Source organism: Cnephaeus nilssonii (assembly GCF_951640355.1).
Source record: "Cnephaeus nilssonii genome assembly, chromosome: 13".
NCBI lineage: Eukaryota > Metazoa > Chordata > Mammalia > Chiroptera > Vespertilionidae > Cnephaeus > Cnephaeus nilssonii.
This window is the reverse complement of record NC_137084.1, coordinates 60398881-60420750: the sequence shown is the minus strand read 5'-3', so window position 1 is coordinate 60420750 and position 21870 is coordinate 60398881. Positions and strand designations below refer to the sequence as shown.

At 38.9% G+C, this 21870-nt stretch overlaps 1 protein-coding gene across 6 annotated transcripts in view; it reads right to left on the bottom strand.

The window, feature by feature from the left end:
* The window catches only part of CEP295 (centrosomal protein 295), a 64424-nt gene that overhangs the window by 34064 nt on the left and 8490 nt on the right, over nt 1-21870 (bottom strand). For 5 of the 6 annotated variants that reach the window (XM_079787128.1, XM_079787130.1, XM_079787126.1 and 2 more), the window contains 8 exons: nt 19900-19995; nt 14087-14227; nt 11517-11700; nt 10546-10713; nt 7761-7982; nt 3825-3914; nt 3565-3668; nt 531-668 (listed from right to left, as the gene is read on the bottom strand). In XM_079787128.1, the coding sequence (XP_079643254.1) occupies nt 531-668; nt 3565-3668; nt 3825-3914; nt 7761-7982; nt 10546-10713; nt 11517-11700; nt 14087-14227; nt 19900-19995 (1143 nt within the window). Of the gene's footprint in view, nt 1-530; nt 669-3564; nt 3669-3824; nt 3915-7760; nt 7983-10545; nt 10714-11516; nt 11701-14086; nt 14228-19899; nt 19996-21870 lie in introns of those variants that run through there. The other variant, XM_079787129.1, reaches the window with a different exon arrangement.

Genomic DNA, 21870 nt, shown 5'->3' with positions numbered 1-21870 from the left:
ATGAAAATTGAAGTTATTGCTTTTTTGCGGCCCACATAAACTTAAATGTTGCTTATTTGGCCCATGTTAACCTTTGAGTTTGACATGCTTGCTGTAACTGGTTCTGTTGTCTCGTGGGGTGACTTTCTGTAGCAGTTTAAAAGCAGGTGGCCGCCAATGTTCCCACGTGTGCTAAGCCACACCCCAGCCATGTGCACTTGTTTACTTGAGGTAACTGGTGAATGCATGCATTTACTAGCCCTTTCCAGTATAAATTTAAAATTACAGTTTACACATATAAAACTTTTCTGTGAAATTAAACTTTTCATACGATTTAATTACAGAAACGTGTCTAATAAGTAAAAACAGGTAAAATAACTAATTTGTTAATTTTTTAACATATGCATTGGGAAAACCTACTTTATTATTTAACAGACTTTCGGCTTTAGCAGACACCCCCCTCACCCGAATTAGTACGTTATATTGAGGTTTTATTGTATTTCCTTATACCCCAGTGGTCTATGTAGGGATGAGATTTCCCCGTATCCTACCTCAGTCTGGTGAGGTTTTTTAATTTTTTCTTCTTCCAACTGAGCCCTGAAGCAATCAGTTTCTAATCTTAACTTCTGTTGTTCAATTTGTTCAAGTAATTCCAATTGCTTTTGCTTCTGTTCTTCTATTTCCATTATCTAGGTAAAAAGGAAAAACACAAAACTATGAATCTATTAACAACAAACTCACACAAAAGAAAAGTTTATAGTATGAATTACATTGAAAAGAAACAGGTATTTTCACCAACAGTACCAATTATCCCAGAGGATTATCTGTTATTGCGCTGCTGTTGTGTGTGTGTGTGTGTGGGGGGGGGGGGGGGGGGAGAGGCAGGGAAGGGAGTGAATGATGGGAAAAGGGGGAAAGGAGAAAAAGGGAAAAAATTTAAAAAGAGGCAGAAAGAAAACAACAACACATTAATTATTTCTATTTCCTGGAAGCACAGGGAAGCCTTGATCATCACTGAAATCCCACCTCCACAGAAATAGAAAACAATGCTTGGCCAAATTCTGTGTTCACATCTTTAACCTTTTGCACTCGGATGTCGAGTGTGACTCGACACGGTTAGCATCGGTAGCAGGAATCGAGAAAAAAGCAAGCGAGTGCAAAGGGTTAATTTTACAATGTACTAAGTAAGAAATGACAAAGAAATTAAATGTCAAGGCCTCCCCAAACACTTTGCTTTCTAAGGCATACCCATAGAAGAATGCAGTTACTTAGAACCCAAATAGTAATACACTGATTAACATAGTCAGGCATGAGACAGAGTCTGTCAATGGCACATGGATGACACCTGAACTCTAATATTATACCAATATACACACAGATCCAAGTAAAAAGAACGTATGTCAGAGTGACCAAGTTTCATGAGGACAGGGACTGGGCTAACCTGGTTGCTTGCTAAATCCAGCATCTAGTCAAGTCCCTGATACATATGTAATACATAATAGATATTTACTGAACAAGTAGAAAAATGAATGTGAAGTTTTATTAAGAGGAACACTTTTATTAGAGACTAGAGGCCCAGTGCACGACATCTGTGCACTAGGCAGGGGGGGCAAGGGGAGGAGGGTGTCCCTCATCATGGCCTGAGCCCTCTTGCAGTCCAGGACCCCTCAGGGGATATCTCCCTGTGGGAGTACCACTCAGCCAGAAGCCGGGCTCGCTGCTCCTTAGTGCTGCTGCAGAGGCGGGAGAGACTTCCGCCACCGCCACTGCACTCGCCAGCTGTGAACCTGGCTTCTGGCTGAGCAGCGCTCCCCACTGTGGGAGTGCACTGACCACCAGGGGGCAGCTCCTGTGTTGAGCGTCTGCCCCTGGTGGTCAGTGAGCGTCATAGCAACCGGTTGTTCTGCCGTTCGGTTGATTTGCATATTAGGGTTTTATTATATAGGATAATAAAAGATGATCTTGTTTTCAAAACAAAAATTGTCTCAATCTGAAACTTTACCTATTTCTAGTCAGGTAACAAACAGTTAAAAATTAATAAGGCTATAGCAAGTTCCTATCTTCATTTCCTTCCTTTTCCTCAGGCATAGGAACCACTGAATTTAGCTGTTTACAGTTCTGTAGTACCTCTAGAACAGCATTGTCAATACAAAAGTCACTAGCTACATGTGACTAGGTAAGTGAATTCAAATTAAGTAAAATTTAAAATTCAGTTCCTCAATTACACTAGTAATATTTCAAGTATTTAACAGCCCATGTAGCTAGTAGCTACATGGACACAAATATAGAACATTTCCATTACCACAGAAAGTTCTATTGGACAATAATGCTTTAGAATATTGATTAAAAAACATTTATCTGAGAAGAAATACTGACTCAGAATTTAACTGTATAGCTGTATTTTTATAAAAACTATAATTAGAAACTGACTGACTTAGTAACAACTAGCTTCTTTCAAGGTAATTTGTATTAAAATAAATATTTTGCCTTAGCTGGTTTGGCTCAATAGATAGAGTATCGGCCAGGGGACTGAAGGGTCCTGGGTTTGATTCTGGCCAAGGGCACGTATCTCGATTGCAGGTTCGCTGGCTCTGGTTAGGGTGTGTATAAGAGGCAACCAATCTATGTGTCTCTCTCACATTGATTTTTCTCTCTGTATCTTCCTCTCCCTTCCACTCTCTCTAAAAATCAATGGAAAAATATCCTCGGCTGAGGATTAAAATCTATATATATAAAAGCCTAAGCAACCGTTACAATGGAATGACTGAAACGACCAGTTGCTATGACACGCACTGAGCAGGCTAGCGGTTAGGGGCCAGCAGGCAAGCAGGCAGGCAGGCGAATGGTTAGAAGAGGGATGTCTGACTGCTGGATGTCCAACTGCAGGGATCAGGCCTAAACCAGCAGTCGGACATCCCCTGAATTGCGAGAGGGTGCAGGCTGGACTGAGGGACCCCCCTCCCCGGTGCATGAATTTCATGCACCGGGTCTCTAGTAAATAAATAAAGGAAAAGCTGTGTTGAGACTGAATATTGAATGTCATATGTAATTGAAAAATTAAAACAAAGAAACAAACCAAAAAAATCTTAAATAAATAAATAAAATCTTTTACTAAAGTATATGGAACCACAATTATAGATAAGATGGTTGAATTTAAATTTTTCTTCTGAAATACTATTTTTCAAAAAATCTTTAAAATTACAAAGCCCAGGCAAATGACCAATATTATGACAGGGACCCATTTATTCCACAAATATTTATTGAACTCTTATTATGCATAAAGCACTATACCAGAAATTCTGTAGAATAAAATACATTTTTAAAAAGTCTCCGACTTTAAAAAACAATACATTTTATAGGAAAGATAAGATATATACAAAAGTATAAAATGCGAAGCAGAAGTCATAAAGGTCAAATGAATAGTACATGTGAAGATGAAGTGCCTTCTATCAGCTGAATGTGTAAGTCAAGGTAGAATAAACGGTATCAAATATAGCCAGATATTAAGACAAATTTCACTGGTCAAACAAAATTACAGTACCAAGGGGAAGAACAAAACCTTTAAAAACAAAAATTTCAAATTACCTGTTTCTGTCTTGCTGCCATTCTAATTCTGATTGCTTCCTCTTGAGGATGGAGTAGAACTGAACTCTGAGCTACAGCTGTGATTGGCTGGGTCTCATTTATTTCTAAGAGGATTCCCAAAACAAAAATTAGTTTTAACAATTTAGAATTTTGATACTACTCTAACGCTCTTTATACATTAATTTCATGAAGTTTTATTAGGAAAAAGACTTGAAGAACAAGCAAGTTTAATTTGAGGATGTAAATGTAAAAAAAAATACCTTGTTCCTTTTTAGAGTCTGCATCACATGAAATTGGTTGATCTTCACTAGTGAGTGGTCCAGAGTCAACTGTTAGCATATCACTTTCAACTATTAATAAATACATTATTATGAACATATTATCACTGTTAATCTTAACAAAGTAACAAAACTCTGCACTCAGATTAACAATTCATCTTGGTCCACCTGAATGTCTTATTTAAGATCTAGTCACCTTCCAGATGACCACGTATTTTATATATTAAATTTGGGCCTTGCCCAGCCAGCATGGCTCAGTGGTTGAACATAGACCTATGAACCAGGAGGTCATGGTTTGATTTCCGGTCAGGGCACAGGCCTGGTTTTGGGGCTCAATCCCCAGTATGGGGCGTGCAGAAGGCAGCCAATCAGGGATTCTCTCTCATCATTGATGTTTCTCTCTCTCCCACCCCCTTCCTCTCTGAAATCAATAAAAATATAAATTTCAGGTCAGGGCTCATGCTCAGGTTACAGGCTTGATCCCCAGTGATGGGCATGCAGAAGGCAGCCAACCAATAATTCTCTCTCATCATTGATATTTCTATCTCTCTCTCCCTCTCTTTTCCTCTCTGAAATCAATAAAAATATATTTAAAACAACAACAAAAAAAACCCTTGAGCCTAATATAAGAAGACAGATGAAAGACTAAAATTGTAAACAAAAAGGAAAAAAATGAAGAACCATTAAGAAGGCCTGCTGATAGCTTCAAACACAATGGAAAAACATAAAATCAGCAAGACACCAAAGTTAAACAGAAGCTAAAGAAATTTAAAAGTACCTTTGAAATATTTAGATGTTACGATTTTTATGAAACCAAAGCAGAGAAGAAAGTTAAAGCAATCATATCAGGGTAGCCAGAAACGCTGCATTAAATATTCACTCATTCACGCACTTATTCATTCAGTACCTACTTAAGTGTTGCATGTTAGGGACACTGTGGTAAATAAGAAATGGCCTTAAAAAAAAAAAGAAAGAAAGAAAGAAATGGCCTTAAAGAGGTTTTACAGGGTGAGTGGGGACAGAAACATTATATAAGTATCCTAGAAAAAAAGATAAAATTAGAAACTATGGTAAGTACTATATAAGAAAAATAAAGGGTTCTGCAAGAGTATTAGATTTCTCTTAGGAAATAACACTTAAGCAGACACTTAAAAGTTAAGGAGGAATCAGCCAGATAAGCAGGTATTAACACCCTGTGAGGGTAAAAACAACTTGGCACATTCAGGGAACTGAATGAGGATCAAATGGGTGTAGTTAAACAAGGGGGGGGGGGGGGAAATGAAGCAAAAGGAGGCTAGAGAAAGGCCACTCATACAAGGCCTTTTTCAAAATAACCTGGCTGTGAATTGAGATGAAAGAGGCCCCTTTTATTGCAACTTTGTTGGCCACTCCTTTGTACTGCCTTTGCTGTTCTCTAGCCATCTTCTAAGTGCTGGAGTCCCTCAGAAGCCCTCTTCTCACTGAATTCTCTCTTCTAAGAGTTCTTCCACGCCCATGGCTTTATCATCATATGTATGTCTGAATTCTGAACTTACCTCTCTTGCTTTCAGCTATTCATTTAACTGAACAAATATTAACTGAGCATCTTTTATGTACAAGGCACTAGTCTATGTTCTGGGATTTAGCAATGAACAAACTCAAGTTCTTACCCTCATGGAGATGACATTGTGGGATTGGAGGGTGCTCAGGAAAAGTATCAAGGTAAGGAGCAAATAAGCAAAAGAGTAAATTTATGGTTCATCAGATGTCGATGAGAGATACAGAAAAACATCAGGGTAAAAGAGATAGGAAGTGAAGGGAGTGTGGGTGGGACGAGGGGCTGAACCTTGCCTTTTTGTATAGAGTGGTATGAGAAGGCCTTTCTGAGAAAGCATTATTGAGCCAAAATCTGAAGGAAATGAGAGTGAATCATTAAAAAACCCAAGAGCACTCCAGCCAGAAAGACCAACTGCAAATGCTATGTGAGCCATGTCTGCTGTGTTAAGAATACCAAGGAAGTCCTAACCGGTTTGGCTCAGTGGATAGAGCATCGGCCTGCGGACTGAAGGGTCCCAGGTTCGATTCCAGTCAAGGGCATGTACCTTGGTTGCGGGCACATCCCCAGCGGGGAGTGTGCAGGAGGCAGCTGATCGATGTTTCTCTCTCATCGATGTTTCTAACTCTCTATCCCTTTCCCTTCCTCTCTGTAAAAAAAAAAATCAATAAAATATATTTAAAATATATTTTAAAAAAATATATTTCACCCTCACTCTCTGACTTCTTTTTCTACACCTGCCCAACCATAGGCAAGGAAGCCAGTGCCTATGGTTGGGCAGGTGTAGAAAAAGAAGTCAGAGAGTGAGGGTGAAAGAAATGATGGGGGAGGGGTGTGTGTGCAGATCACATAAAGCTTTGATGCTACTGTAAGCACTTTGGTTTTTACTGAGTGAAACTGGCAGTTGTTGGAGGGCTTCCCCCAGAAGAATGATGAGCTGATTTTAACAGATGAGTCTGGGAAGAGACTATAGCAGGGAGGTACAAAACTGAAAATAAAAGACCTGTTAAGGGTTTACTACAGGAAGCTACACTAGATAATGAACGTGGCTTAAACCAGAATGGTAGGTGGTGAGTAATGGCTGGACTTTGGATGTACTTTGAGGGTAGGACCACTAGGATTTGCTGATGATTCAGATGTAGTATGTAAAAGAGAGAAACCAGAATAACTAGCTTTTGGGCTCAAGCAAAAGAATTTTACTACTAATTATTAAAATATAGAGGACTGTAAGAAAAGCAGGTGTTGGGTAGAAGGGGATATCAAGAGTTCAGTTTTGGAAAAGTTTGAGATGTGATTACTATACAAGGGAAAATGTCAAGTAGACATTTAAATGAGTGGAGTTCAAAGGAGAGATCAAGTCTAAAAAGACACCCTTGGAAATTATCAGTACATAGATGGTAATACAAAGTCATGACATTAGAGATGAACTAGGAAGTGTTGATACAAAGAGAAAATATTTGAGAAACAAGCTCGGGGCAATGACTAGTGGTTGTAGAGATCAGGATAAGCAGCAAAGGAAACCATGGAAGAGGGGCCAGTGAGATAGGAAAACCAAGAGAGGGCAGGGTCAACAGGTCAAGTGAAGAAATGGGTTTCCAGAAGGCTTCCAGTTGTACTTGGAATAAAATCCAAATATGGATGAGTCACTACTTTTGGAAGCCTGGTAGCAAAATATTTCCATACAAATACAATCACATTTAAAAAAAAAATACAGAAGATAAAATTCTAAGAATAAGCACATAATACAGTACACTCAAAAGCTGTTAACATGTTCATCTCCTTTGATTCTCTCAAGAGTTGTTCCTAAGGAAATAATTTAAAATAAGGGCAAAGACTTTGCTAAGAGAATGCTCACTGCAGCACAAGAAAATATCAAGAAAAATTAGAATAGCCTAAATGTCTCAACAAGAGAAAAGTGGTTAATTTTGGTTCATCAATTATACTGGAGATATATATATATATATGTAAGTAATACTACTACATTAAAAGTGGTCTGGAAGGAGATTCACTAGAGTTTTTTGTTTTGTTTTTTAACATATATTGCCTTTAAGTAGCAGCAATATGGGCTCTAAAATGGTTTGTTTTTTTTTACCTCTATTCTTTGATTTTTCAGGAATGAGCATATATACATATTATCCTCACCTGAGCATATGTTTTTTATTGATTTTAGAGAAAGAGGAAGAGAGAAACATGAATGTGAGAGAGAAACATGGATCAGTTGCCTCCTGTATGCACGCCAAATGGGAACTGAACCCACAACCTTTTGGTATAAGGGACATTGCTCCAATCCACTGAGCCACTGTGCCAAGGCAGAAATGAGCATATTTTTAAGTAACTTAGAAAGGGTGTATGGACTACAAAATGAGACTACTGGACAGACACACCTTGCTCCTGCCTAGAGGATAATGTTCCCTCTTCAATAGTAGTTGTTTCTGATTCAAATGTTGGTGCTTTACTCTCAGCTTCACTAATAGTCGTAGTCATTTCACTTTCATCTTCAGACATGGATTTAATTGTCCATAGAGATTTCTGGTTTCGGATCTTATTTAATAATTTTTTAAAAATAATTTTTGAAGGGAGTGGCTGGGTCTTCATTGCCAAAGGAACTAAAAGAAAAGAAAAAAGAAATTATTCATCATCTATTATATACTCAGTAAGTTATTCTATCTTTACACTTAGTTACTGCTACAACTACCGTACTTTCCGGTATATAATACGACTGGGCGTATAAGATTTTCCTGGGTTAAAAAGTCGTTTTATACGCCGGAAAATACGATATATTGGACTATATTGATGGGATTAGATATAATGGATTAGATATATTGGACTACCATATTTTCCAGAGTATAAGACGACTTTTTAACCCAGGAAAATCTTATACGCCCAGTCGTCTTATATGCCGGAAAATACGGTAGTTAAAACAAAAGCACAACTTTATTTTCCTCACATTATTTATAATTTAACAGTATGTACAATGCTATTCAAACCCAATCACAATTTTATAACCAGGAATAATATTTTTAACTTAAATTTAATAAAGACACCAAAATTAAACTATTTCCCAACAAGCATCTATCACAAATTTGAAGTTGAAAAATGTATCAGTAACATGTTTATTCTGTTTGTAAATGAAGACAGAATGCATACCTCTTAATTTGTAAGATTAACTTTGAAAATATGTGTTGTAAGGTTCTATATGCTAGAGGAGGGTACCAATTATGGCTCTGTACTTAGTAGCTACAGAGAAAAACATAGCATTATAACCTTGAAACCAAATCAAGTGCTCCCAAAGTATTCCTGGTACTATCTGGGAAAATTTCTTCCACTTACCATCATAAAGAGATCCCTGTAGTTAAAAATTCTTAAGTTGTTTCCTCAAAACATCCTTCCATATGAGCTGATAGTACAATTCCAAAACTCAGTACAATACTAACAATTCTCTAAGGGGACAAAACTGTGTTTTGAATGCATAGTGTTCTGACTTAAGGAATAAAATTTAAGAAATCTACAGAGGTTGAAAACTGGCAGACTATAGTTTTGCCTGACCTATGGTTTTCTTTAAACTTTCTTTGTCATAACTTACATGTACAGCACAGTGAATTTTACATTTATCTATAGAACACCATCCAGATCATTATGTGAAACATTTCAAAAACTCCTTCATGCCCCTTCCAGTCAATACACCCCTAAAGATAACCACTATGCTGCCTTGAGACCAGATTATTTTTGCCTGTTTTTCCCTTTAATTTTATATAAATATGGAATTATATTTAGGTATTTTATTTTTACCTGGCTTCTTTCACTCACCATTTAAAAACAATAGTATTCCTAGGTTCTTTTGAAAAAATCAAGAGAATTGGCAACACCAAACCAGCAATCCCAAATGGGATCAGCAGTAGCTGAAAAGTGACTGTCCTTTATATAAGGCAAGCTGTGCAACTCTGACAAATTACAGATCTGAATGATATTCCCAATGAAAACAACTCAAAGAGTCGAAGGAAACCGTCAATATCTTCTTAAAGGCACTGCTGATCTGGCAAAAAAATAAAAGATTCTGCAGAGGCCAGAAATGAAATTTAAGTGGGAATTCTAGAAGACAAGTGAGCCCTGAAACCACCTTCTGAAGTTAATGCCAAACCACAATGACCTTACACTTTGGACAGCAGTGTGGGCCTAGGGACAGGGACAAAGCCTAGAGCAATCACCCAAGAAGTCCAAGAGGAGATCCACATCAAGTTGGAAGCCTAAAGGGCTACCTACCCACAGTGTAGGGTGGAAATGATGAGAAAGCCTGAGTGGTTTTGAACAAAGGCCATAGTAGTTAGGTATAGGGGTAAAAAGAGGTCAAAATGAAGAGGACTTAGTCTCGAAGCAGATACAGAGTAAAAGAGTGGGAGGTGTCAGTGGCAACCATTGGTCTAGCTTGGACAACTGCAAACTGTGGTATCATCAATACATATAAAAGGCTAATATGCAAAGTGTCCCCTCAGGAGTTTGACCCAGAGTTCGATCGCTTGCTATGATGTGCGCTGACCACCAGGGGGCAGTGTGGAACAAAGGAAGGCCCTGGCCAGCAGCTGGAAGGCCCCGATTGGCCCAGATCACCGGCCAGGCCTAAGGACCCAACCCGTGCACGAATTTTGTGAACCGGGCCTCTAGTTTACTACAGATGAGGAAGACAGGAAAACAAGGTTTCTGGAGTCAAGAGATGATCAATTTGCTGTTAAGATATTGAGTTTTAAGTACCTGTGATAAGGTTTAAAATGGTGGAGACAGAGATGAAGTTTAGAAAAGAGATCTAAGTGTGTGCTATTTATTACACACTTAGTGCCTAGCTATAATTAACACAGTAGGATTTCTTGGGTGATCTGATGAAAGTCTAAAAAAAATGCTGACCTTTCAAATGAATTCAGAATTAAGCATCTAAACCAAGTAACCTAAAAATCTTCAGACTATATGTACATATGAATAAAAGAACTTTCCTCCTATGTATATGAAAAGGATCATTAATAATGGAAATCTGTAAATGCTGTTTCCTCCTTCCATCACTCCTATTCCCATTAAGCACTGTTTGCACTTAAATTAGACCAGACTTTTCTAACTGTTGGCAAATGATTAGCATTTTGTTCTATGAAACACTGTAATATTCAATTTTGAAGATGTTTTTACCATCTGCTTCATCAGGACATATTGTTTCAGCTTCTGTCACTGGAGGTTTTTCAGTTTCAGCTAAATTTTCTTGTTCCATTGAAAGGTCCAGTTCTTCATCTTGGATCTGATCAGTCACAGTGGGCAAAGGTTCTGGTTCGAGGTGCAAAATCAGGTTTCCTTTCACCTCTCAATAAAGAAATAGAGATATGTTTCCATTCCAAAATGACTAAGAAGAACTTGAGCATAAAAATTTAAAGGCCATTATAGTTTCTAAGTCTAAAACATGAGGACCTCTTTCAAACGAACAACTCATCCTATCTAATAAAAGAGTAATATGCAAATTGACCATCACTCCAACACACAAGATGGCTGCCCCCATGTGGTCAAAGATGGCTGCCCCTATGTGGACACAAGATGGCTGCCACAAGACGGCCAGCAAGGCAGGGCAGTTGGGAGGGACCAGGCCTGCAGGGGAGGGCAGTTGAGGGTGATCAAGCCTGCAGGGGAGGGCAGTTAGGAGTGACCAGGCCAGCAGAGGAGGGAAGTTGGGGGGGGACCCAGGCCTGCAGGGGAGAGCAGTTGTGGGGGACCAGGCCTGCAGGGGAGGGTAGTTAGGGGCAAACAGGCTGGCAGGGGAGCAGTTAGGCATCAATCAGTCTGGCAGGGGAGTGGTTAGGGGGTGATCAATCAGGAAGGCAGGCAGGCGAGCAGTTGGGAGCCAGCGGTCCTGGATTGTGAGAGGGATGTCCGACTGCCCATTTAGGCCCAATCCTACCGGGATCGGGCCTAAACGGGTAGTCGGACATCCCTCGAGGGGTCCCAGATTGGAGAGGGTGAAGGCTGGGCTGAGGGACACACCCCCGCCCCCATGCATGAATTTCATGCACCGGGCCTCTAGTTTCAAAATAAAAACTGCTTCATCAATGCAAACGTATTTTCCTACCAAGACATTTAAAGGCATCATTGAAAGTTTACTGAAAATATCTTACTCCTGTCTGCGTTGTACATGTCTTCAAAGGCAAATTCGAGCTCTCTCTGCCAGTCTTCTTTCATTTCACTGCGTTTGTATGGAAGTGCAACTAGTTGTGGTGGCATTTGTGCTACAGTCTGTCTCCTACGTGCCAGGTCCTCTTGCTGTAGCTGTTTGAGTTCTTTCATTAGTTTCTCTTGATTCTTCAAGAATAAAGATTTTTCATTAACAATAGCTGAGGCACACACTTGGGATATTAATATTAACAGTGAGGGAAAAGTGGATAAATCATGAGAAACAGGTCCAGGGGTTCCTTTCCCTCCTCTACCATTTCTTATGCCACAAAAAGACATTAATTTATTCATTCAAAAAATATTTACTAAATGTCAGATAACTGATGTTAGAGATGCAATCTCACCCCTAACCTAAAGAGCAGCAAACAGGGAATTAGTCCTCTATCAGGAAGGACTCTAAGGTGGTGGGTAGTACTGATTACACCACAAAGCTTCAAAGGTATCTGCCAGTGACAGTTCTCCTTTCTCAGGACAGTCGTCAGGCTCTATATAAGCAGGCTCTATAGAAGTGCCACGGCTCCTGCAGTGCACTCTGTACCAGTTCTCCTCGTAGACAGCAGCATATACCAGTCTCAGGTAGGCACCAGGACCCAGAGCGCCTGTGGCTTAATAGACGATACTTATTACATCATACTCTTGGAATCACCATGATTAAAGGGGATCTATACGTATCTCTTTAAGCTGAGAGTCTGGCTAATTTGGAAATCTAAGCAGGAGTTTCAGTGAGGTTATCTAACAGGATTTTGGTGGTGGAGGCTAGGGAGGGAGCATAAGAGAAGACTTCTGATTCCTTGGGATGAGGAGTTAGCCTGATAAAAGTGGATGAAGGAGAAGGCGTGTAAGAAAGAAGTAACAACTACAGTACAAAAGTATGGAAATGAAGACACAGGGTATTCAGAAAAAGTACACTGTTCATTATAGATAGGACATAGAGGGCAGGGATATTCAAGGAAAAAAGATAAAGTTGAAAGGGCAAGTAGCAGCCAAACACTAGTTATAATAGACACTAGACACCAGCAGGAAATATAGTCCCAAGGCACAATGGGATCTACAGCAAAAAGGTTCAGACAGGGGGAAGGAAATGCTCTAGTAGTAATGAGACTGCATAGTTTGATGACATTTTTGTGTAAGAGACACTAAGTCTGAAAAAAGGTGGACAGCCTGTATAACAAAGTGTTTGTCAAGTGATTACATATACACACTACTTATTCTTATATAAAGTTTAAAATATTTTGTCATTTGGAGATAAAATATCTCCAATTTTTTTGCCATGCCCTGAAAAAGAATCAAATTATGAAATCACTTCATTTACATTAAGTTTCAAATCATTAACTTCTTATTCAATTAACTTCAAAGTTATTTAAATAAGTATACTATTCTTGGCTCACTGAAAGCTTGGCATATTTTTCTACTTGAATTATTTATAACATCTACCACCAACAATGATAAAATTACTGTGAGCTTATGAAATTCCAGGCACAATCCTAGGGGCTTCATTCAATTCATTTGATCTCACTAAACAGATCATGAAACAGAGCTCAGAGAGCTTAGGTAACCTGCCTAAGATCAAACAGTGGAGGAGTTAAGGGACAAAAATCTAGGCTGACTGTCGAGTCCACTTACTTCACCACTAAACACTATTGATTTGTGGAGGAGTGCTCAGTTTACGATGCTTTCACAATTTTTTCTATAGGTTTAAGCCTTAGATAGACTGATACTAATTCAGACATTCAGCTATTTTAGTTATAACTTATTCCCAGTTTATAACAGCTAAAAATTTAAGGGAGAAGGTAATAATTTATTTCAAACTATACAAATGAACTTTAATAAGATAGGCATTTTACCAATGTCACCTCAAAAAATTCAATTTTAAAAAAAGACAGGCATTTGATTCTCACAGAAGCACTTAAAAAACTTCAGATAAGCATTTAAAACATCCAAATGCATGGGTCAAATTTAGACTTCTAAAAAAATTAATCATTTCTATGTTGTTTCAAGAATAAACACTTGCTGAATAGGCATGACAAAAGTGAAGCTGAAACTATGAAGCCAGTTTTCATTATACATATTCTGCAGGTCTGCAATAATCACATTTTCAAAGCTGCTTGACAATAGGGTCATGACTCCACCTTTGAATCAACACTCTGCGAAGCCAACAAGTGCTCTGCTCAATAAATATTTAATGAGTTGAATTCTAGAATTTATAGAGCACAAATTAGGAAAGTGATTCATTTCTTCTCAGGCTATTTTTTAATTGATTAAAATATTTAACTTTTACTAAATTCATCATTAGTAAAATTTTAGAACAGCAATATATTATTAGTGAGAACAGCTTCACCCAACCTGAATTTGAAACAAGAGGTAAAAGAAAGTGGGGAAATTTGAAATCATATGATTCAGAGGCTATATTTTCACATTCTTCACACTTCCTTACTTTGAGCCCATTCACTAATAATTCTGTAATGCTATTGGTTAAGTCTGTCAGTAGTGGTCAGAGTGAGAATTTAATTCTTACTTGAGCCAAATGGATCTTTTTCATTGCTTGAAAACCCCGTACATGTGCCTTTTCAGTCTGCTCCATTCTCTCTTTCTCTGCTTGTTTTTCTACTTCTTCCAGCCTTTTAGCTTCTTCTTCAGCAGCCAAATGAGGATCTGGCTAGCAGTCAATCAGTAACATTTTAGGCAATTTAAAAGTGTAAAACAAACCAATAGTTAAAAAAACAAAACAACTTTAAAATCATGTTTTACTACTTAAATAAAATTAAATGATCAAGCCCTAGCGGGTTTGGCTCAGTGGATAGAACATCAGCCTGCGGACTGAAGGGTCCCAGGTTCTATTCCAGTCAAGGGCACATGCCTGGGTTGTGGGCTCGGTCCCCGGGGGGCGGAACGGGGGGTGCAGGAGGCAGCCAATCAATGATTCTCTCTCATCACTGATGTTTCTATCTCTCTCTCCCTTTCCCTTCCTCTCTGAAATCAATAAAAATTTATTTTTTAAAAAATTAAGTAAGAGTTGAATGCCCACAGCATGTATCTATGACAAAGATGAAATTGTTCAAGTTTTGCAAGTTGTTAATTGGTGTGCCACAAGAGGTTTCAAAATATGCAATACCTAACTATTTACTTATTCAGAAGCTCTGACCTCTTTTCCTTACATTGAAGAAAAAAAAAAAGACAACAGCCAACACACAATAGCTGTCCGGTGTGAATGAATCAAAATTATACCTATTTTTTTTGCCAGATCAGCAAAAATGTAATATATTTTTTGATGTGCCACAGAATTTTAGTAATTAGGTTATATGTGCCATGAGATGAAAAAGGTTGAACATCGCTGCATTATACTTATCCAAACGCATTTCTCTATCATTTTTTGTTAAGTAGAGAAATCCCATTTAAAACAACTGATGCTAGACACCTGATTGGTGGTGTTGTTCTTACATCAATCAGGGGCAAAGCAGACATACAGTCCTTAGTTCATCCTAGCTTGATGCCTGTCTTGGTGGCCAGAGCTGTTTCATGCCTGAGGCACATTAAAAAAAAAAAAAACAACAACAAAAAACAACTGATGCTGAAAGGTAGTAGTAAAGAAACCACAAACATCAAAAATCATGTCATTTAGGAAAGCACTGAGATTTATTTTTGATTTTCAGCCAACATCTGCTGCTTAGCTTCAGCCTCAAGAAGACCAAATCACCAAAAACACCTACTTTAATATAATTTCTGGCTTCCTAGAACTTGCACACAACCAAATGATTATGTGATTGTAGTCAGCCATCACATTCATTAACATAACAATAGTAATACTAAAGAGGGGGAGAGGCACATAACCTGGATTCTTATATCTGAATATTCATTTTCAAATCTTGGTAAACATTCCAAATGTAACCTTAAGTACAAATCTTCTATGTATTTTATATGTTGAAATTGTATTTGTCAGTTGAAATAATTAATGATGAGCATGAAAACTATCTATATACACTGAGTGGCCAGATTATTATGATCACCTGACGTTTGTAGGCAAATTAGCCATATACTGCATTGTATGGGATATGGAAGCCGAAGGCCTGTTCAAACACCTTTGCTGTCTGCAGTTACCAAGATAAAACGTCTCCAATTCACACAGGAACACAAGGACTGGACAGTCGAGCATTGGAAAAAAGTCATGTGGTCTGATGAATCACGTTTCCAGTTGCATCATGCAGATGGCAGAGTGAGAATTTGGCAGAAACAGCATGAAAGCATGCACCCCACACGCATGAGTACAACCCTTCAAGCTGGTGGGGGCAGTGTTATGGTTTGGGGCATGTTTTCCTGGCATGATTTGGGCCTTTAATTCAGGTGGAACAACATCTGAATAGCACAACATACCTAAGTATCATTGCTGATCAAGTTCATCCTATCATGTTGATGGCGTATCCCAATGGAGATGGCTTCTTCCAACAAGACAATGCGCCATGCCACGGTGCTCATATTGTGCAGGAGTGGTTTCAAGAACATGAGGGAGACTTTACCTTGCTTAGGTGGCCCCCACAATCACCAGATCTCAATCCAATTGAGCATTTGTGGGACGAAGTTAAAAGAGCCATCAGGCAGCTGGTTCCACCACTATTAAATCTCACAGAACTGGACAGTGCTATTCATCAGGCATGGTGTCAGATTCCTTGCATCACCTTTCAACATCTCATGGAGTCAATGCCAAGAAGAATCGCTGCAGTATTGAAGGCAAAAGGTGGCCCAACGAAGTACTGATGGGGTGGTCATAATAATCTGGCCACTCAGTGTATATAAAAGCCTAAGCGACTGGTTGACTGGTAGCTACAATGCACACTGACCACCAGGGGGCAGACGCTCAATGCAGGAGCTGCCCCTGGCAGTGCGCTCCCACAGCAGGCGCGCTACTCAACTGACCAATGGGCACCAGATGCTGGGCTCATGGCTGGCAAGTACAATTGTGGTGGTGCGAGCCTCTCCTGCAGACACTCCCCCTGTGTGCCCCTCCCCCATCGGGACTGGGATTGGGACTGACTGGGTGCGAGCTCACGGCCCCTTCTCGGTCATGGGCATGCTGGTATCGCCCTAGGATGGATGCGTGGAGACCACAGCAGAGTGGCAGCAAGCCTACTGAGCAGTGGCAGCAGCAGGTGCAGCGGAACCAGGGTGAGCGGGAGTGGCACAGTGCTCAGCCTGGGCTCAGGCTCCTCCCTGGCCACCTGCCACTTCGCGCCCTACTACATCCCTTAGGGGGTGTAGGACTGCTGGTTTCAACTGATCCCCACAGGCCAGGCCGAGGGACTCCACCAGTGCACGAATCCATGCACCGGGCCTCTTAAGTATATATGTAAAATTATTTAAAACTCTCAAACAGTGAAATAAATAGGTAAAGAGACTGACATTAATATATTAAGAGTGCAATATCCAAACAACTTTTATAAAAAAATATTATGTAAGTCCTAGCTGGTTTGGCTTCTGGATAGTGTCAGCCTGCGGACTGAAGGTCCCAGGTTCGATTCCAGCCAAGGGCACATGCCTGGGTTGTGGGCTCAATCCCCAGTTGGGGGCATGCAGGAAGCCGCCAATCAATGATTCTCACTCATCATTGATGTTTCTATCTCTCCCTCTCCCTTCCTCTCTGAAATCAATAAAAAAATATATTAAAAAAAGTTTCCAAATATAGATTAAAAAATATTTTAAATAAGTTAATTAAAAAATATTTTATAACTTTTTAAAATAATCCTCACCCAAGAATATTTTTCCATTGATTTTTAGAGAGAGTGAAAGGGAGAGAGAGAGACAGAGAGAAACAAGGATGTGAGAGAGACACATCAATTGGTTGCTGCCGGCATGCCCCTGACCAGGGCCGGGAGCCTGCAAGGGAGGTACATGTCCTTCCCCAAACCGAACAGGGACCCTTTAATCCACAGGCCAACGCTCTATCCACTAAGCCAAACCAGCTAGGGTAAAAATATTATATAACTTTTAAGCCAATAAATATTTATGCAAATCTAAATACACCAGACAAAACAACAAAGATCCTATTAAATCAAAATTATATTCGCTATAAAATTATAGTGCATTAACATGCATAACATTATACAAAATAACCTTTACGGAACAGTATTTCATTCCATTTAGGCCATGAGGTTTAAGCAAAAATGTTTTGAAATTCTTCACATCATTTAACGGTAAATTCAAAGCAAAATGTCAATTTTGATAAACCAAAATTTTAAGGGAGGGAAACTTTAAAATATACAACATTCATGATTAACATGTTAAGTCCAGACACATTCAAAACTAATAAAAGGGTAATATGCTAATTAGAGTGGATGTCTTCTGGACGTCCATCCGGACAAAGCCACAGTGGCTGCGAGGGCCAAGGGCAGGCAACCATGGTGATGGCTGCGAGGCCTGGGGCTCAGACAGCTGTGGGCTCAGGCAGCCGTGAGCCCTGGTGGCTGCGAGGCCCGGGGCTCAGGCCTCACAGCCGCAGCAGCCGGAAGTGGAAGCAGCAGCAGGGTGATGGGGGCAGCGCCTTCCCCTAATTGGCCTGGTCCTGTGGGGAGTGGGCCTAAGCCATCAGTAGGACATCCCCTGAGGGCTCCTCGACTGAAAGGGTGCAGGCCGGGCTGAGGGATCCTCCCTCCAGTGCACAAATTTTCGTGCATCGGGCCTCTAGTGAGGAATATAAAGGATATAAAGAGTTAGAGAAAAATTAGGTAACCCCAACTTTTTGTTTGTTTGTTAATCCTCACCACAGGATATTTTTTCCATTGACTTTTAAAGAGAGCGGGAGATGCTCTGGCCCGTTTGGCTCAGTGGATGGGGTGTCGGCCTGTGAACTGAAGGGTCCCAAGTTCGATCCCAGCCAAGGACACATGTCCAAGTTGCGGGCTCAATCTCTGATGGGGGGCGTGCAGGAGGCAGCCGACAATGATGCTCTCTCATCATTGATGTTTCTGTCTCTCTCCCCTCTCCCTTTCTCTCTGAAATCAATAAAAATATATTTTAAAAAATAATAAATAGCCCTAACCAGTTTGGCTCAGTGGATAGAGCGTCAGCCTGCGGACTGAAGGGTCCTGGGTTCGATTGTGGTCAAAGGCATGTACCTTGGTTGTGGGCACATCCCCAGTAGGGGGTGTGCAGGAGGCATCCGATCAATGATTCTCTCTCATTGATATTTCTAACTCTCTATCCCTCTCCCTTCCTCTCTGTAAAAATCAATAAAACATAAGATGTGTGAAATTTGCAAAAACTGTGAATCCCAAAGAAAAACTCTTTCTAGAAAACATGTTTCTAAGATTTTTTTCATGAATTGTAATCTGCATTGCATAAAGTAATAAATATTAAATATGCTACTTCTGCATCTTATACATCAGACATTTAGACAAATTTTTAAATTGATGAATTTAACTTTTCTGTTTTGTCTGCAGACATTCCTGGGTCTCACAGTAACCAATATAATGGCTACAATTAAAAAAAAATATATTCCTAGAATGAAAAATCCATTTTTAAACTACGCAACTGTCAATGACAAAAGAAAAAATATGATGAAGGGCATCAGTAATTTAGGAATTTAGTTTAGTTGTGTATATAGAAAGTAAATGTAGCAAAAATAATTCAGAGAATTACTGGCTCCAGCAGGAATATAGCAGGCCACTTTCTTCAGCCAAAGACAAATTTTGTGGCATACAAGAGTTTAGAACTAAGTTATCAGGATATTCAAACAACACATACTAGAAGCTCTTACATGATAAAAAAGATGATTGAACAAATAAAGTAGTTTATTTGCAAAAAGCTGATGAAGAAATATTATTATATTTGCATTATTTACAGAAGAAATGGAACAATAGAAAAATGGTTAAATAAATTCTATGATTTAATATTAAGTACTTGTTAAATATCATGTTTTTAAAAGTGTATATGTTTTATATAGAGAGAACATAATGAATTCATTAATGGATTAACTACATTTCCTTTTGGTGATGAAATCATGCATGTTTTTCCTATCATTTAGGCTGGCATCTATAATTCCAAAATTTTCACAAAGAGCATATATTATTTTGATTAAAAAAGTTTTAAGATTTGCTATTTTAAAATATAACCATCCAAACAGCTAACTCCTTTCATTCCTATTAAACCTCATTCATATTAAACATGACATAATTCAAAACATATGTGAAATATTTTTAAAAACATTATTACTCTGTGATGGTTAGTTGAATTGTGGTATTTTGACATCTGGAAACAACTTACAAGAAACTAGACATAACTCAATTCAATGAACAGAGAAGTAGTAAAATGAGGAAAATGAACAAACATTAAGTCAATCACCTGTTCTGTGTCTGTCTCTCTATTCACAAAAGCGTAAAGATGATGGTAGGTAGAACTATTGGTTTTCACATTAGAAGTTCTCTTTACTTCAATGTTCTGAAAAAATGGAACATGGGAAATAGATTGTTAGGTTAAAAGCATTAATTTTCATTTAAAGCTAGATCCAATACAAAAAAATTTATTTTGTATTTTCATCAGTTATCCTTATTTTTTTTACATGGGATCATGCCCTGCATTTTCATTAAAATGGAATTAGATTTAAAAGCTAGATTATATTTAGAAAAGAGTATTACAGAGGTGATGCTGTACATTTTAATGCATCACATCAGGTGGCATATAATAAGTTGCTCTACTATTATTGATTCTAAGTTTGATTATTCGGTTACAGCGCTTCATGCTCACTGATAAAGAGTAAGTTCTCTTTTCCTTTTTCAAACGGAAGTAGGCCAATGAATAAATGTAGGATGGGTAGATTCTGGTGCCAAAGTATCATCTCTCAGATTACTTGGTAATCCTATATAATAAAAGGCTTAATGTGCAAATCGACTGAATGGTGGAATGACCGGTCACTATGACACACACTGACCACGAGGGGGCAGACACTCAACGTAGGAACTGCCCCCTGGTGATCAGTGCACTCCAACAGGGGGAGTGCAGCTCAGGCTTGCAGCTCAGTCAGAAGCCGGGCTCATGGCTGGCAAGGACAGTGGCAGGAGCCTCTCCCGCCTCTGTAAGCAGCGCTAAGGACTGCGAGAAGGTGCAGGCTGGGCTAAGGGACTCCCTCCCCCTACCTCCCAGTGCATGAATGTCATGCACCAGGCCTCTAGTTGAAGAGAAAAATATACCTTTATGATGGATAACTCTTATAGACATGACCATAACCAAGCCAGATAAATACAGAACATGAGAAACTAATCTAGTCTCTTCAAACCAGTCCCTTCAAAAAGTCTGAAATAAAAGACTTGGGAGAGGTATTGTTCTACATTAACAGAGACTAAAGAAATAAAACAAGCAGAAGCAATAGGTGAACCTTGGCTTGGATCCTGGTTTGAGAAAAAAAAAAAAAAGTCCTAGCTGGTTTGGCTTAGTAGATAGAGTGCTAGTCTGTGGACTGAAGGGTCCCAGGTTTGATTCTGGTCAAGGGCACATGCATGGGTTGCGGGCTCGATCCCCAGTAGGGGGGCGTGCAGGAGGCAGCCGATCAATGATTCTCTCTCATCATTGATGTTTCTATCTATCTCTCTCCCTTCCTCTCTGAAATTAAAAAAAAAAAAAAAAGCTGTAAGATATGACAATTTAGGGTCAATTGGAAAATTCTGATTACTGACTAAATATTAAATGGATTTAAGGAATTAATGTTAATTTTCCTAAGGTGTTACTGTGATTGCATAAGAGAATATCCTTATTCTTACAAAAAGCATGCGGAAGTATTTAGGGTGAAATGTCATCTCTACAATTTACATTCAAATGTATACATATATGCACAACTATTTGAAATCAATACACAATGCAAATGGCTATTCATTGTACTCTTCTAACTTCTCTGTATTTTGAAAATTTTCATAATAAAAAGGTGTGGGGGGAGTCTACATCCAACATATAATTCATATTTGCTAAATCATACAGTTTTTCTTGCTTTTTGTAAATTTTTTACTTTGGCTTTCCAGGAACATTAGGAATTATGACAACGGTAAATCACAGGATCACAGATAAAATACCACCTGTTTTTTAACATGGTACTGAGGGAGTGACTGAAATCTGATTCTTCCATTTGAATGTTGGATCAAATGATACATGGCAGATGGCTCAACATAAAAGCAGGAAGGCTGACAACATTAAAGGCTTAAGAGGTGAATACTGGGTACTTATATTGATCATACATACATAAAATATATATGTGTATACAACTAAATTAGACATTTTTGTATTTGTGTAAGTTTTTCCTTTTCTAATTAACTTCTTAGGTAAAAA